General features: G+C 37.9%; 1 protein-coding gene across 2 annotated transcripts in view; it reads right to left on the reverse strand.

Moving 5' to 3' along the window:
- The window catches only part of TBC1D32 (TBC1 domain family member 32), a 289724-nt gene that overhangs the window by 54688 nt on the left and 221838 nt on the right, over nt 1–13198 (reverse strand). For both annotated transcript variants that reach the window (XM_045294624.1, XM_045294625.1), the window contains exon 27: nt 8134–8217. In XM_045294624.1, the coding sequence (XP_045150559.1) occupies nt 8134–8217 (84 nt within the window). The remainder of the gene's footprint in view (nt 1–8133; nt 8218–13198) is intronic.

Genomic DNA, 13198 nt, shown 5'->3' on the forward strand with positions numbered 1-13198 from the left:
GAGAGAGAGAGAGAGAGAGAGAGAGAGAGAGAGAGAGAGAGAGAGAGATTAAAAAATATAAAGTTTCATTTTTAAGGTATTTTCTTTCTTTTTTCTTTTTAATCATTTTATTTGGGGGCTCTTACAACTCTTGTTACAATGCATACATCAATTTATCCGACATATTCATACATATATTCCATCGTTCTTTTCTAGACATTTACTTTCTATTTAGCCCTTGGGATCAGCTAATATAAAGTTTCCAAGAGCAGACACGAAGTCAGGAAATTGTTTAGGAGTATATAGTGAAGGAGAGACTTTAATTTTTAAATTGTATGTATATACAATATGAAAATTTGGCAAACAGAATGGTTTGGGGAAGAGTGCTACAATGTTAAAAACAGCTATCTATAGATGATACTTATGTTGTATTTCCATGGCTGGTCACCAGTCCTATGTGGAAACCATGTGCCAGGATGAGTGAATACATAATAAGCAAACCTACAGTCACGGGATCTATTCAGCTTCATAGAGACCCTATATAAGGTTTCTGAAACCATTATATAGAAGCAAACATAAATCTTTATGCTAGCAGACAGACATTTAGCCCTCTATTAGTATCCTTGAATACTAATAAACTACACTTACTGCCACTGAGACGATGCTGACTCCCAGTGGCCTGGGAGGGCAGAGCAAAACTAGCCCAGGGAGTTCCCCAGGATTTAACTCTTTAAGGAGGAGAGAGAGCCCTGGGCTTCTCCAGAGGAGTGGAGGACGTTTCCAACTGCTGACCTTGGGCTAGCAGTTCGACCTCTAATCCTTCTGTGCTACCAGGGCTTGGAGACTAATAGGTGGGTACAAAATTCTGAACAAAGAAGTAGATGGATGAATGAATGAACGAATGAATAGAAATCCAATAAAATGGCAACAAAGTAACTAGAAGAAATGTGGAGAATGCAATAGATAGAAACTGAAAAGACTTTATATTGAAATCAAATAACAAGTAGAAGATATAAATCCCCCTTCCTGCAGCCACTTTGAAAAGCATAATAAAATAAGCTGTTGAAAAAAGAGTCAACCAAACAATGACACTGTAACATGATACTTACACCACTTACCAATGCTTAATTCAAACTAAGATAACATTCTCTGAGTTACCGAGTTGATTCTGACTCACACTGACCCTATAGCCCAAGGTAGAACCACTGCAGTGGGTTTCAGACGCTGAAACTCTTTACAGGAGGAGAAAGACTCATCTTTCTCCCAAGTTCTGGGGGAAGATTTAAAACTGCTGACCAATGTGTAACCCACTGTACCACCAGGGCTTCTCTAAGATAACACTAATATTACGTTATTAAAGATTAACTAATCATTTCAATGATAGGTATAACAGTTGCAGAACAAAGCGAGTTGGACATCTCCTTCAGTATGGACAGTGTGCTCCGATACTGCATTCTGTTCTATTTTGGGTTTCCAAAGCTAGCCCAGACAGTAGCAGCAGAAGAAATTAAATCTCTTCTGCCTGGCACTTGGCTAATGGTGTGGAAAAAAATGAATTTTCAAGAGTAAAGAATTTCTCCATTGAAGGACAAATCCATGGTTGGAGAAGCAGGTACTGCTTGGCTGTTTACTGACTCTCCTCTAAAGTCCTGCTGTATCTGTGGGAAAGTCAGAAAACTGAGATATCCCAGAGATGGCAGGATAACTTTCTCTGTTCTACCTTCCCCAAAGTCAATGTGCAAGTTTTGTTACTTCTTTTAATGTGACTGCATTTGTCCATTTTATTCAATTCTGACATAAAACTTAATATCCTGTGAGCAAACTATTATACGAATCTCAATCCCTTTTTGGTAGGTATAATCAGTGCTATTTAGGAAGAATTGTTGTTGTTTTTTACACAAGTTCTCCTTAAAGTGTTGCAAAGGAAGGACGTTACTTTGAGCACTAAGGTGTGTCTGACCCAAGCTATACTATTTTCAGTTGCCTCATATGCATGTGAAAGTTGGAAACGGAATCAGGAAGGCTGAAGAAGAATTGACACATTTCAATGAGGGAGCTGGGAAAGAATATTGAAAAGCAGCCTGGACTGCTAACAGGACAAATGATCTGGCTTAGAAGAAGTGTGTCCAGACGGCTCCTGAGAGGCAAGGATAGAAAGACTTTGTCTTGCATACTTTGACCATGTTGTGAGAGGCTTGTCCCTGGAGAAGGACGCCGTGCTTGGTAAAGTCGAGGAGCAATGGAAAGATGGCCCTCAAAGACTGCAACGATGAGCTCAAGCACAGGACCTTGGGAGCCACCGGACCAGGCACGGTGTTTGTTCTGTTGAGCACGGGGCCACTCGGGACTGGAACTGACTTGACGGCCCCTAACAACATCGGACCTTTGTAAGGCAATCACCTTGCCTGGAAGAATGTCCCCTGTGCCTCTCCTTCTGTGTCTTTCCATTCTAATTTTCTCAGCACAGTGCCACTCCTCCTGCTCTTACTTCCTGGTCCTATCTTCCACGACGGGACCAGGCCACACCGATCCCGTTTTTCCTTTGGCACTTGTAACAACAGCACTCCTCGTGTGACAATAACCCAAGACATGCTGAGGAGTCACATGAACAACACTAGTTTATTTCCATTGCTACTTCATTTCTACTTCATTATATACAATGATGTACTCAATTCACCATTCCAGGCATATACTCTATTTTTTTCTCTCCTTTGTATTACATGTTGCTGTCAGTGTGAGCTGCCTGTGAGTTGGTTCAAACTCATGGTGACCCCAATTCCAATCAAACTATTCAGTCGCTGGTTCTGGGTCTTCCTCATTATCATTGGTATGCTTGAATCCACAGTTGCAATCATTGTGTATTTAGAATGCCTTTTATTCTAGGGGACTCATCTTCTGGCACTCTCTAGGAAAATAGTCTATTAGGATCTATTCAGGGTTTTCATAGGGTACTTTTGGAAAGCGGGTCACGTTTGTTCCTAGCCTGCTTTCATATGGAAATGTACCTGAAACCTTTGCACCAGGGTGACCTGCTCTTACTTGAAAACCAGTGTTGCGGCTTCCAGTATTGTAGTAGCACATAAGCTACCACAGTTTCGCAGTATGAAAACATAGACAGGGGAACATACAGCTCCCACATACTGAGCATTGTGACTCATAACCATAATCTATAAATGCAAGGTATGTACAAAGAAGTATAAAATACATTGATGCTTATACACACACAAATATAAAAGAACACAGTTACATTTTAATAGTCAAATAAATATGAGAAGATGTAACATTTTCTAACATTTTTCCAACCTTTTGATTAACTAGCATGGTGGAGGGGAAAAAAGAGATAAAATTAACATATCGACTCCCCTGATAGGGCTACTTAATTTATCATTTCAAAGAAGCAATTACAGTAGAAGAAAAAAATCTCCAACTTGTTCCAGGGAATTGAGCTGACAAAAGTTAACATCTGTTAAGACTTGGAAAGATACCTGTATGGATTTACAAACTGAAAATGTGCAGAACTTAATCTGTTTGTTCTTCCCTTCTTTCTTTAAGGGGATAAACAGCCAAAGTAATTTGATTTTTCCAGATTTGCAAATTTTATAATGGATTAAAATCCTGAGGGAACTAACAACAGATGGATGATTGTGTTATTCTAATTTCAGCGACCTTAGGGTATAGAAAGCTGTCATTTTTTAAAAGACAATCAATTTCTCATTTCAAGAAACATGAAAAGACATCGACTATATCTACCCAGCATTTGCTTTGAAACATCTTTTAAACCAAAACATGGCTTTTGTTTATTTAAAGTAAATTTAGAGAAATTTTATAATAGCAAATCATTATTCCACCAGCCAAAGAGATAAATGATAATAAATGAAGATGGCTATACTCTTGGGAGGAAAACAATATCAGCAATGAGCTCAACGTATCACAATAATACATATTAATAAATCAATAGGGAGCTGCTTTACTTTCGTCTGTACTCGTAACACTCCAGTCAATAGCTGTTCAGCTGCAGCCTTTAAGGAATTTAAATTCACATTTAGGGTTTGTCTGCCCAGTTAGCATGCTCGATAAAGGCAACATCTGAGATCTTGCTTGGCATAATGTAGAAATGTAACAGAGGGCGCTAAATGTACATGGGCTGAGCAATCGGTTTTATTGAGGCTTTAAGCAATGCATATAACATAATTTTAGTCTTTTATGTTTATTAGCTGCAGAAAACATGACCAAGCAGAACAACTTTCCAAATATTGGTGTAGAATGTAGAGATGAGTATACTTAAGGCAAAAAGATCTACCTACTGTGGCCATGCAAATCTCCTTGCTTATTACTTCTCATTCACTCACTCTCTGTCTTACATACTTAGTCATTAATTCCTACATGTTTTTCAGATGCATTTTCATGTTCATTCATAGAGTATAATAATTTTCTTCACAAATGTTTTTCTTCAAAGTTTTCTCCCAATGTTTCTGTTTTCCTTCTAGGGCTCTGAATCATCATTTTAAAAGGGATTAGAATTGAATGATACAAATTATATGAAGTGCTTCAGCACAATACCTGACTTACAGGAGATTCTCTATAGATATCCATTCTTTACCTAGCTTTTGTTTAATGCAATCTTATGTTTTCATATTCTCCTAATATTCTTATTCCTTATCAACATTTACATTAGAGGTCACTATGTACAAATAACTGATATATGTTCCTGTGTTTACTTACATCAAAATACTTCGAATGGTTTCAGAAATATATTTGTGAGAATAGTGACGCTCTGTATAACGGTATGCATCTCTAATTCAATAAACACACATCAAATGCATTAAAGGTTCAAAGAAGTTTGAAACCTAGTGGAATAATTTAAATTTATCATATAAGATATCATAAACACCAAAAATATAGTTCAATCAAATGCAACAGATGTATAGGGGTGAAGCTCCTCTGCTTAAAAGTAGGAGGGAAGGTATAATTCCAGCTGAAACGTCACGCTTGCACTGCATGTTCTCATGTGGTGTCATTGGTGAGAAAGACTCCATTCAGAATAAAAAACAGTAGAAGCAAAGGTTCAATATGTTGGTTTTCAGTAAATGCTTGTGCAGTGATAGAAAAGAAAAAAAGCTAAAAAGACACGCTGTGTCAGATTGGAAATATATATTTTCCCTTAGTTCTTTGTATGAAAATATGACTTATATACTACATAGTTTGAATAGATGGCATATATTTGTCTGATTGTTCCTTCAGCAAATGGCAAAATCATGACACCATTCCAGGGGAGAGGGGGAGCTACTTGTCATTATCTTTTGCTGTAACTCAGTGGGTCCGCACCACTTTTACCCCTTCGTGCTCCTTGCCCCAATGTATCAGACAGTTGCCCTGTGACAGATTTCAGCTGTGCATTCCAATTTATCATTTCCACAGTGACAAGGTGAATCTTCCTTACCTAATATGAATCAAACAAAGCTTCTGCTCAGAACTCTAAAATGGTTTACTCTCTAGTCCATTAAATTAAGAGTAAACTCCTTAGTACAGTAAATAAAGGCCTCCTCCTTTATTGTTTTTTATTTTATTTGCAAACACTAATTGAAACTGTTATTCTCAGTGTACAATATATAGTCATGGGTAAGAAACTACCCTATAGAACTGTCAGAGTATGGCAAGGCTGGGATATGCCAGAATATGAGGGGAAAATGGTGATGAAATGTGCTGTTGGCATTATATAGCAAACTGATGATTTAGTAATTTGTATTTCCAGTTTTACCCATAATAGAGATTAATATATACAGCATCTACAAACCATTTTTACATAAATATCTAACTACTATGTGAAATATATGTGAGTTAGCCCTACCCTATCCCTCAAACCTATCCTTCCCCATTCTCCTCCATTTCATTACATGGCAATTATATCCATCTAGCTCAGCAGTTCTCAACCTGTGGGTCCCAACCCCTTGGGGGGGTCCAAGGACCCTTTCACAGGGGTTGCCTAATTCATAACAGTAAGCAAAATGACAGTTATGAAGCATCAACAAAAATAATTTATGGTTGGGGGTCACCACAACATGAGGAACTGTATTAAAGGGTCGCAGCATTAGGAAGGTTGAGCACCACTAATCTAGCTGCTCAGACCAATTGCTTAGAGTCTTCTTTGATTCCTCACCTTTTCTCACACCCCATAATTCGTCTATTACTCAATTCTGTTTGCTCTTTCTTCAAAGTATATCTTGAATACAAGCACTTCTCACACACTCAACTGCTGACTCGCTCATCTAAACCATCACCCCTTTCCATCTGGGCGATTGTTAACAGTCTAACTCATCTTCTTCTTGCCTTTTCTTTTGCCATCCCTTAGGTCTTGTTTAACCTGAGAGTCCTACTGATCTTTAAAAATTGTAAATCAAAGCATATCAATCCTATGTTCCTAACCCTGAAATGACTTTGAAAACCCTTCTCACCAAGTCAATGAGAGCAAGATTTGGGTCCCCTTCTTTTGTTCGCTGCCAAGTTCCAGTGCCTAGAAAAGTAGTACATTTTACAAACAAAACTAAACTCACAGCCATTGAGTCTGTGGACTCATGGGGACCCTTACAGGGCAGAGTAGAAGTGCCCTGTGGGTTTCCAAGACTGTAAATCTTTATGCGAGTAGAAAGCTTCATCTTTCTCTTTCAGAGCAGCTGGTGGCTTTAAACTGCCTAACATTGTGTTAGCAGCTGAACATATAACCCACTATGAAACCAGAACTCCTTATCAATAGGTATAGTAGGTAAATAATATATATTTGTTGAATAAGTAAATGAATATGTAGATGGGGGCAGTGTTGCAAATATTTCAGTGTTCCTAAAAACATATGTAAAAACTAGAGAGGAAAGCAATGATGCCAGAGATAAAGGATGGGACAATGGGATAATTTCAGGCCAGACATTGGGTACCAGGGCAAGAAGCTTAGATTTTATGTAGTTGTCAGTGGTGATCTTATGCATAGGAGATGACTGGGTCAGATCTGCACTTCAAAGTTCAGTCTCACTCTCACTGTCATTGAGTCGATTTCAACTTAGTGATTGGCCTTACAAGATAGGGCAAAACTCCCCCTGTGACTTTCTGAGACTACAAATCTTAATAGGAGTTGACACTCTCACTTTCTCCCAGGGAGTAGCTGGTGGATTTGAACCACTGACTTAGTCATTAGTGTGCAGCCCACTACAGCCATTGTGAAATCTTAGACAAGAGTTGATGGCAGACTGAACTTACACAATAAACAGGAGAGATGGATATATAGGATGCAGTGATCAGGAGTAAAATGTTGACTCAAGTAAGTCATAGCTATTCCTACATTTCTACCTTGGAATGGATGGTATATGATTACTTTGCCTTTCCAGACAGACAAACCTTGATGGAGTATGTATCAATATGGTAAGATGTACTGAGGTCCCATTTGGACAATTTGAGTTTGGGAGGTTCTGCTGTACATTCAGGTGATGTTTACTTGTTCTTGTTGTTCCTAACTGCCATAGAGTCAGCCCTTGGCCCATAGCAACTCATACACAAAAGAATGAAATTCTGCCTGGTCCTGGGACAGTACCAAGATCAGTTGTGGATCATACCCTTGTAATTCAGAGGATTTTTTTTTTTTAATGGCTGGTTTGTCAAAATAGATCATCAAGGCATTCATTGGCTTCTGTTGACAGACAAGGGGTGGCTGTACTAGAAATGTACTGGCCAGGTATTGAACCAGGGTCTCCTGCATGGAAGGTGATAATTCTGCTAATGAGTCACCCACCAATGCTATCTTGTGGAGATTGAAGCTTATAGTAGATAACTGGCATACATTCCGAAGTCATCAATACATGAGAACAGACAAAAAAACATGTAGGAAGGTGAGATTAGTAGGGTTATTGTACGCAATCAGAATTGCTTAGGATTCTTAGTAGACAGAATTACAAACAAACAGACACCAAATATTCAAGGAACAGTCAGTGTTGCGTGAAGCTCAAGCACAGCAGGGAGAAGAGACAGGTGTCTGTAACAAAGGTGACTCCATGTGAGAGCCTTTCAAGCGAGGATAAATTTGTGCATATTTGCAATGTAATTACACACTTTGGGGGGGAAATGACCTCTTTGGCCACTGACTTCTGAAAATACATAATTGCTTAAGGGTACCTGAATATTCCACTGAAGGGAAGTAGCATTCAGATGAAGTTTCAGAAAGATGAAACACATATTTCTCAAGTAATTCGGCCAAAGCTGTGACAAACAGAATCAGGATAGAAATAGTCAAGAACAATGCTTAATACTAAATTCACATATCACAGATCAGAAGACAAGTTATCTGAACTTCTTCACAGTTACACTTGATGGGGATCCAATCAAAACACACATTTTGGTATTCATAATGACACTTCAGATTTAAATTAAATTTTAATAGCTTCACTGAGAACCTATTGAATGTAAAACTGATAAAGAATCATCTATTATCTTTAGATCCTCTCAGGATTACTTTAGAATTTGCTAAATGATTTACATCAAAGACAATTATCACTAATTAGACTGTACTATCTTACTATCATTGTTCACGCAGACAGAGTGGGAGGGAGGAAGGTAGACTCCAACATCAGGATCATCTCATAGCTCATGTCCTTTTCAAAGCAAGCACATCTTACAGGTTTCATGTACTCAAACTGAGGGTAGCTATTAAAGGCAGCCAGATCAAAAGTCAAGTTGGCCTTGTAGCATAGAAGTGACCAAATTATCTTCTTTTCAGGTTGGTTTGTTAATGCCCTATAGATAACAGTTTTTTACCTATCATATAAATAACATAGTTATCATATAGATAACACCGTTTTTTACCTATCATCCTCCCAGAATGGATATAACCAGGTGGATTATAATTAATATGCAATATAGAAGTCATTTTTCTTTTTTTCCCTTGCAATTGAATACTGTACTACATGCAAATATGCTTTAGATGTTTTTGAGCACTATGAAATCCATTTGTGATTTTTATAAACATGCCATACCAATAGATTTGTACACATTGATGACTTCAGTTTTGATATTTCTCTCTAGTCAATGAATTTAATGTTATGTTTTTTTTGGTGCTCACTGACAAGGAGGTTTGGGTACCAGAAGCACACCACCCTCAGTCTGCCCTGGAGTTCTAAAGTAGCCCATCTCCATTTTGAATCTTTCCTTGTTCTCCAATGCAGGAAGAAATAACTCTTCCTGCTCTGAAGAAAACCTTAGCACTGCAGCCTGCCCTGGACCAGGAGGTTAGTAGGTTTGTACCGGCAAGAAACTGGAGGCCACTTAGGCTGGTCAGGTTCTATGCTTGGGCCATTTGAGTTTCTCACTGTGCAAATGCCCTGGTGTGAGTGTGAGAGCCTAGGGCACAGACGGGCCAAGATGATATGAGGCAAATGATATGAGGCAGACTGTGAGCCCCACAGAGGCAGAGCAGTGCACATCCGTACCTAACCATCCTGCCATGGAACCCTGCGACCTGGGAAAATGCTGGTAACAGCACCCCCTGCTGTTGAACCAGCCTATGCAGCCCCATGCACTGCTCTCTTACTCAAACCTCCTCCTATCTCTAGCAGAATGTACCTACAGTGTAGTTCAGTTATTAGGAACTCTACCACTCTCATGTCTCGGTTGGAATTGTCCCAAAACAAATTTACAGTTTTGATTGGTTATTTTGTTATTACCAAGGTACTGCCAAGCTCTATCCATGACTTCTTGACCATGGCTTATACCTATATTATACAAATATAATAAAAAATAAATGTTAAAAAAAATAAGTGATAGGGTGAATAGGACAAAATTCACTTCTGAGACATGCATAGTGTACATAGGTATGCATGCCTGAATTAATAAAAGCATGTAGTACAACCTGAAATTATTAACATAATTTTGTCATTTCTATCCATTATCTGTTTGTGCATTATTTATAGGGCTATACTCTTTGAGAAATAATACAGTGTATCTATAGAGTCACTGATAGGTTTATATGCCTAATGAGTAAGCTTTATTCCTCTTGTAAAACTGCACCCAATGATATTTAGGATATTAACTGTGATCTATGTGAACGGAATCATTTGAGATAGAAGCTATAATCATGGAACGATGTTAACATTTGGTAGTTGAACCCATGACTCCAATTTCATTAGCACCTCTCTCTACCCAACTATAAGTGCAGCAGGACTGCATAATTACTACAGTGGCTGTTTATCTCCGTATGATCAACAGCCTCATTCATTCCCAATTGACTGAATATTCCATCATCTATAATTCAAGGAAATTAACTCACATCATGAAAGCCTTTTCAACTTTAAAAATAAACTATCTCTAGGATGCTTACTCACTGTCATTGAGTCAACCCTACAAGACAAGGTCAAACTGCCCCTGGGGGGTTCTGAGATTGTAAATCTTTATGGGGGAGGAAGCCACTTCTTTCCCCCACAGAGCAGCTGTGGTTTTGGAGCTGCTGATCTTGCAGTTAGCAGCCCAATGCATAGCCCAGTATACCTAGAAATTAAAATAAACAAGACGGGTTTGTCTAAGGTGGGAGTTTTTCTTTTAAGTGACAAGCCTTGAGTTTCTATAAGGGATTTAAAATTATAGGCCATTTCCCTTCTGGCATCCCCTCTATTGGCATAGAGCTTGCTCTTTGCAGTCCACGAGGTTACGGTGCTCCTCTGGAGAAAGACCAGCTTTCTACTCCCATAAACTGTTACAGTCTCAAAAGCTCAAAGAAGGCAGTTCTACCCCGCCCGAGTCTCATTGACTCGATAGCAGTGAGTCTGGATTGGGTTTGTTCTCTTGAAGGGGACTATGACGTTAATGGATTCGAAAACCAACATTTACACTGTTTCTGTGCTAATATAGGAACATGAGGTTTCTGCTATCAGGAAAGCAGAAGGCAGATTGTGTTGGAATGCCTGGGCATAATTTTTACTTACTCCTATTACCTTACCTTAACAATAGCTGGGAGTTCTTCTGTATTTTATTTGTTGTTTGTTCATATTAGAGTTTATCTCAGCTGTGTTATGTCATTGGGGTCACCCTCTTGAATTTGTGTTTTTTGTTTTCTGGTATATGAAACCAGAAGTGGTGAACCTGTAAGGACTGTAAGTAGAACACGTGTTTCTGAGAGGGGGCAGGGGTTACAGTGATTGGGGGGGGGTAAAAGGGAAATGATGTCAAGGAGTCCAGGAAGGAAAAGAATGTTGGGAAACTGATAGTGGTAGCAATTGTACAATACTTCTTGATGTGACTGAACTATGGAATGATACGATATATGTATTAACTCCTAATTTAAAAAATAAATCAAATTTTAAAAATTAGGAAGTTCAAAGTTTTTGAAACTTCAAAATATCTCATCTATTCACTTTTGAAACTCACTTTAAAAAATATTTTACTAATGTTAACCTGTTGAGTAATATTCATATTGAGTAATTTCTAGTGTGCTACTTCATATTTTGATTTCAAATATTCCCTCCAGTCTGCTGTTGATCTATCTACTGAGGTTTTTATTTGGGCTACCCAATTTTTTAGTTCTAAAGTTTCCTTTTTGGTATTCTTTATACCTCCTATTACTTTTCTGACACTTTTCATTTTAAAATTTGTTTCAAGAATGTATGCAATTATAAAGCATGTTTTATGATAGTTGCTTTAAAACCCTTGTGAGATCATTCTTCGTTATCTCAGTATTGGCATCTATTATCTTTACTCTTTGAGATTATGATGTTCCTGGTTCTATCTATGAATGATTTTAAATTAAAATGTGGACATTAAACATATTGTTCCAGAGTGTATTTAAATATTCAGCATCAGCTGCCTCAGCAGAGTTTGGGAAGCAATGTCTCATTGTGGTCAGGGGGGCTGGACGTCCAGGTTCCTTCCGCGGACATTGTGATAGTTGGGAAGAGCGCTTCTCTGTACTGCTGAGTGATTGTGGGGGTTCTGGCTCTGCATTACCTTTCTCCTAAGAGCATCTTTAATAGGAGGGACAGAAATACCACATTATTGCTCTCCTGCTTTCCACGGATGGGTGGCCTAGTTTCTATTGGATGATGGGGGAAGTCTTAACTCTCTCCTCAACTCCCTGCTACTGAGTTGATTCTGACTCACGGTGACCCTCATCTTTATTTCCTGGAGTGGCTGCTGGTTGCAAACCACTGACTTTGTGGGTAGCAGTCCGATGCATAACCATGATGCCACCAGCACTCCACCCTGCCTCCTTGACTGCCCGCTCGTGGAGATTTTAAATATAACATGATCGGGAAATTGGAAATTAAAAATGGACTGGGTGCTGTTATCTTTTAAAAATATGATCAGATTACAAAGTTCAACATTAACTACTGATTATGAAGTTCTAGGAACCTTAAATCCTAATGGCACAGCAATACTTTTCTACCATTACTATTATTGTTGTTATCTTTTATATTTTTGAAGCACTTCTATGTATTTTCAATATAATGTGATATAATTTGAATTATTATTGATTATAAATATTACACAGAATGCCAATAGTAGAAGCACAACTTTCTCTAGAATAATTTATTAGTCAATTTTACCTTGAATTTAATCTAGATAAGTTTACTAATGAATCCATTAGTATTCATTAGAAGCATTCAAATCAATAACACACTACTTCCTGACTTTTATCTGGGGTTCACAAACACTAACCCTCTTTCTCTGTCCTTTCACAAAATGCACACACACACACATATGTACACACATATGTGTACACCTAAATTTATACCCAAAATTTGTGTCTGATTTCAAAGGGTACACATACTCTTTGAAGCCATCCATAAACTCAAGTTACTTACAAAAGTAAAAAGTAGAGTATATTTATGTTTTCTTATTACAAAATTAATTCCTTTTTCATTGAGGGCTATCTTTTTTGTATACATTTTATTTTTTAAATACTTGTATTTTGTCTTATTTTATTATCCATGTTCATTTCTTATGTTTATATGTTAAATTGTATTGTTAAAATATATAGTCTTAAATAATATTGCTCTCATAAGCAGTAGTATATCATTGTATAATTGCTTATTTGAAATTTTGCGTCCAAAAGAGATCAATGAGCTGTCGAATTTTAGCATGAGCAAGCAAATGTATTTTAGTACCAAGTATTATTAGAAGGAATCCTTTCCCTGGTATTTTAATCTTTCCCAATGTATTCATTTCCTAGAGCTTCCAGAACAACCGACCATTC

The sequence above is a fragment of the Echinops telfairi genome, unplaced genomic scaffold, assembly GCF_000313985.2.
Source record: "Echinops telfairi isolate 266 unplaced genomic scaffold, ASM31398v2 ScPeMD7_3533;HRSCAF=4204_0, whole genome shotgun sequence".
NCBI classification, from domain to species: domain Eukaryota; kingdom Metazoa; phylum Chordata; class Mammalia; order Afrosoricida; family Tenrecidae; genus Echinops; species Echinops telfairi.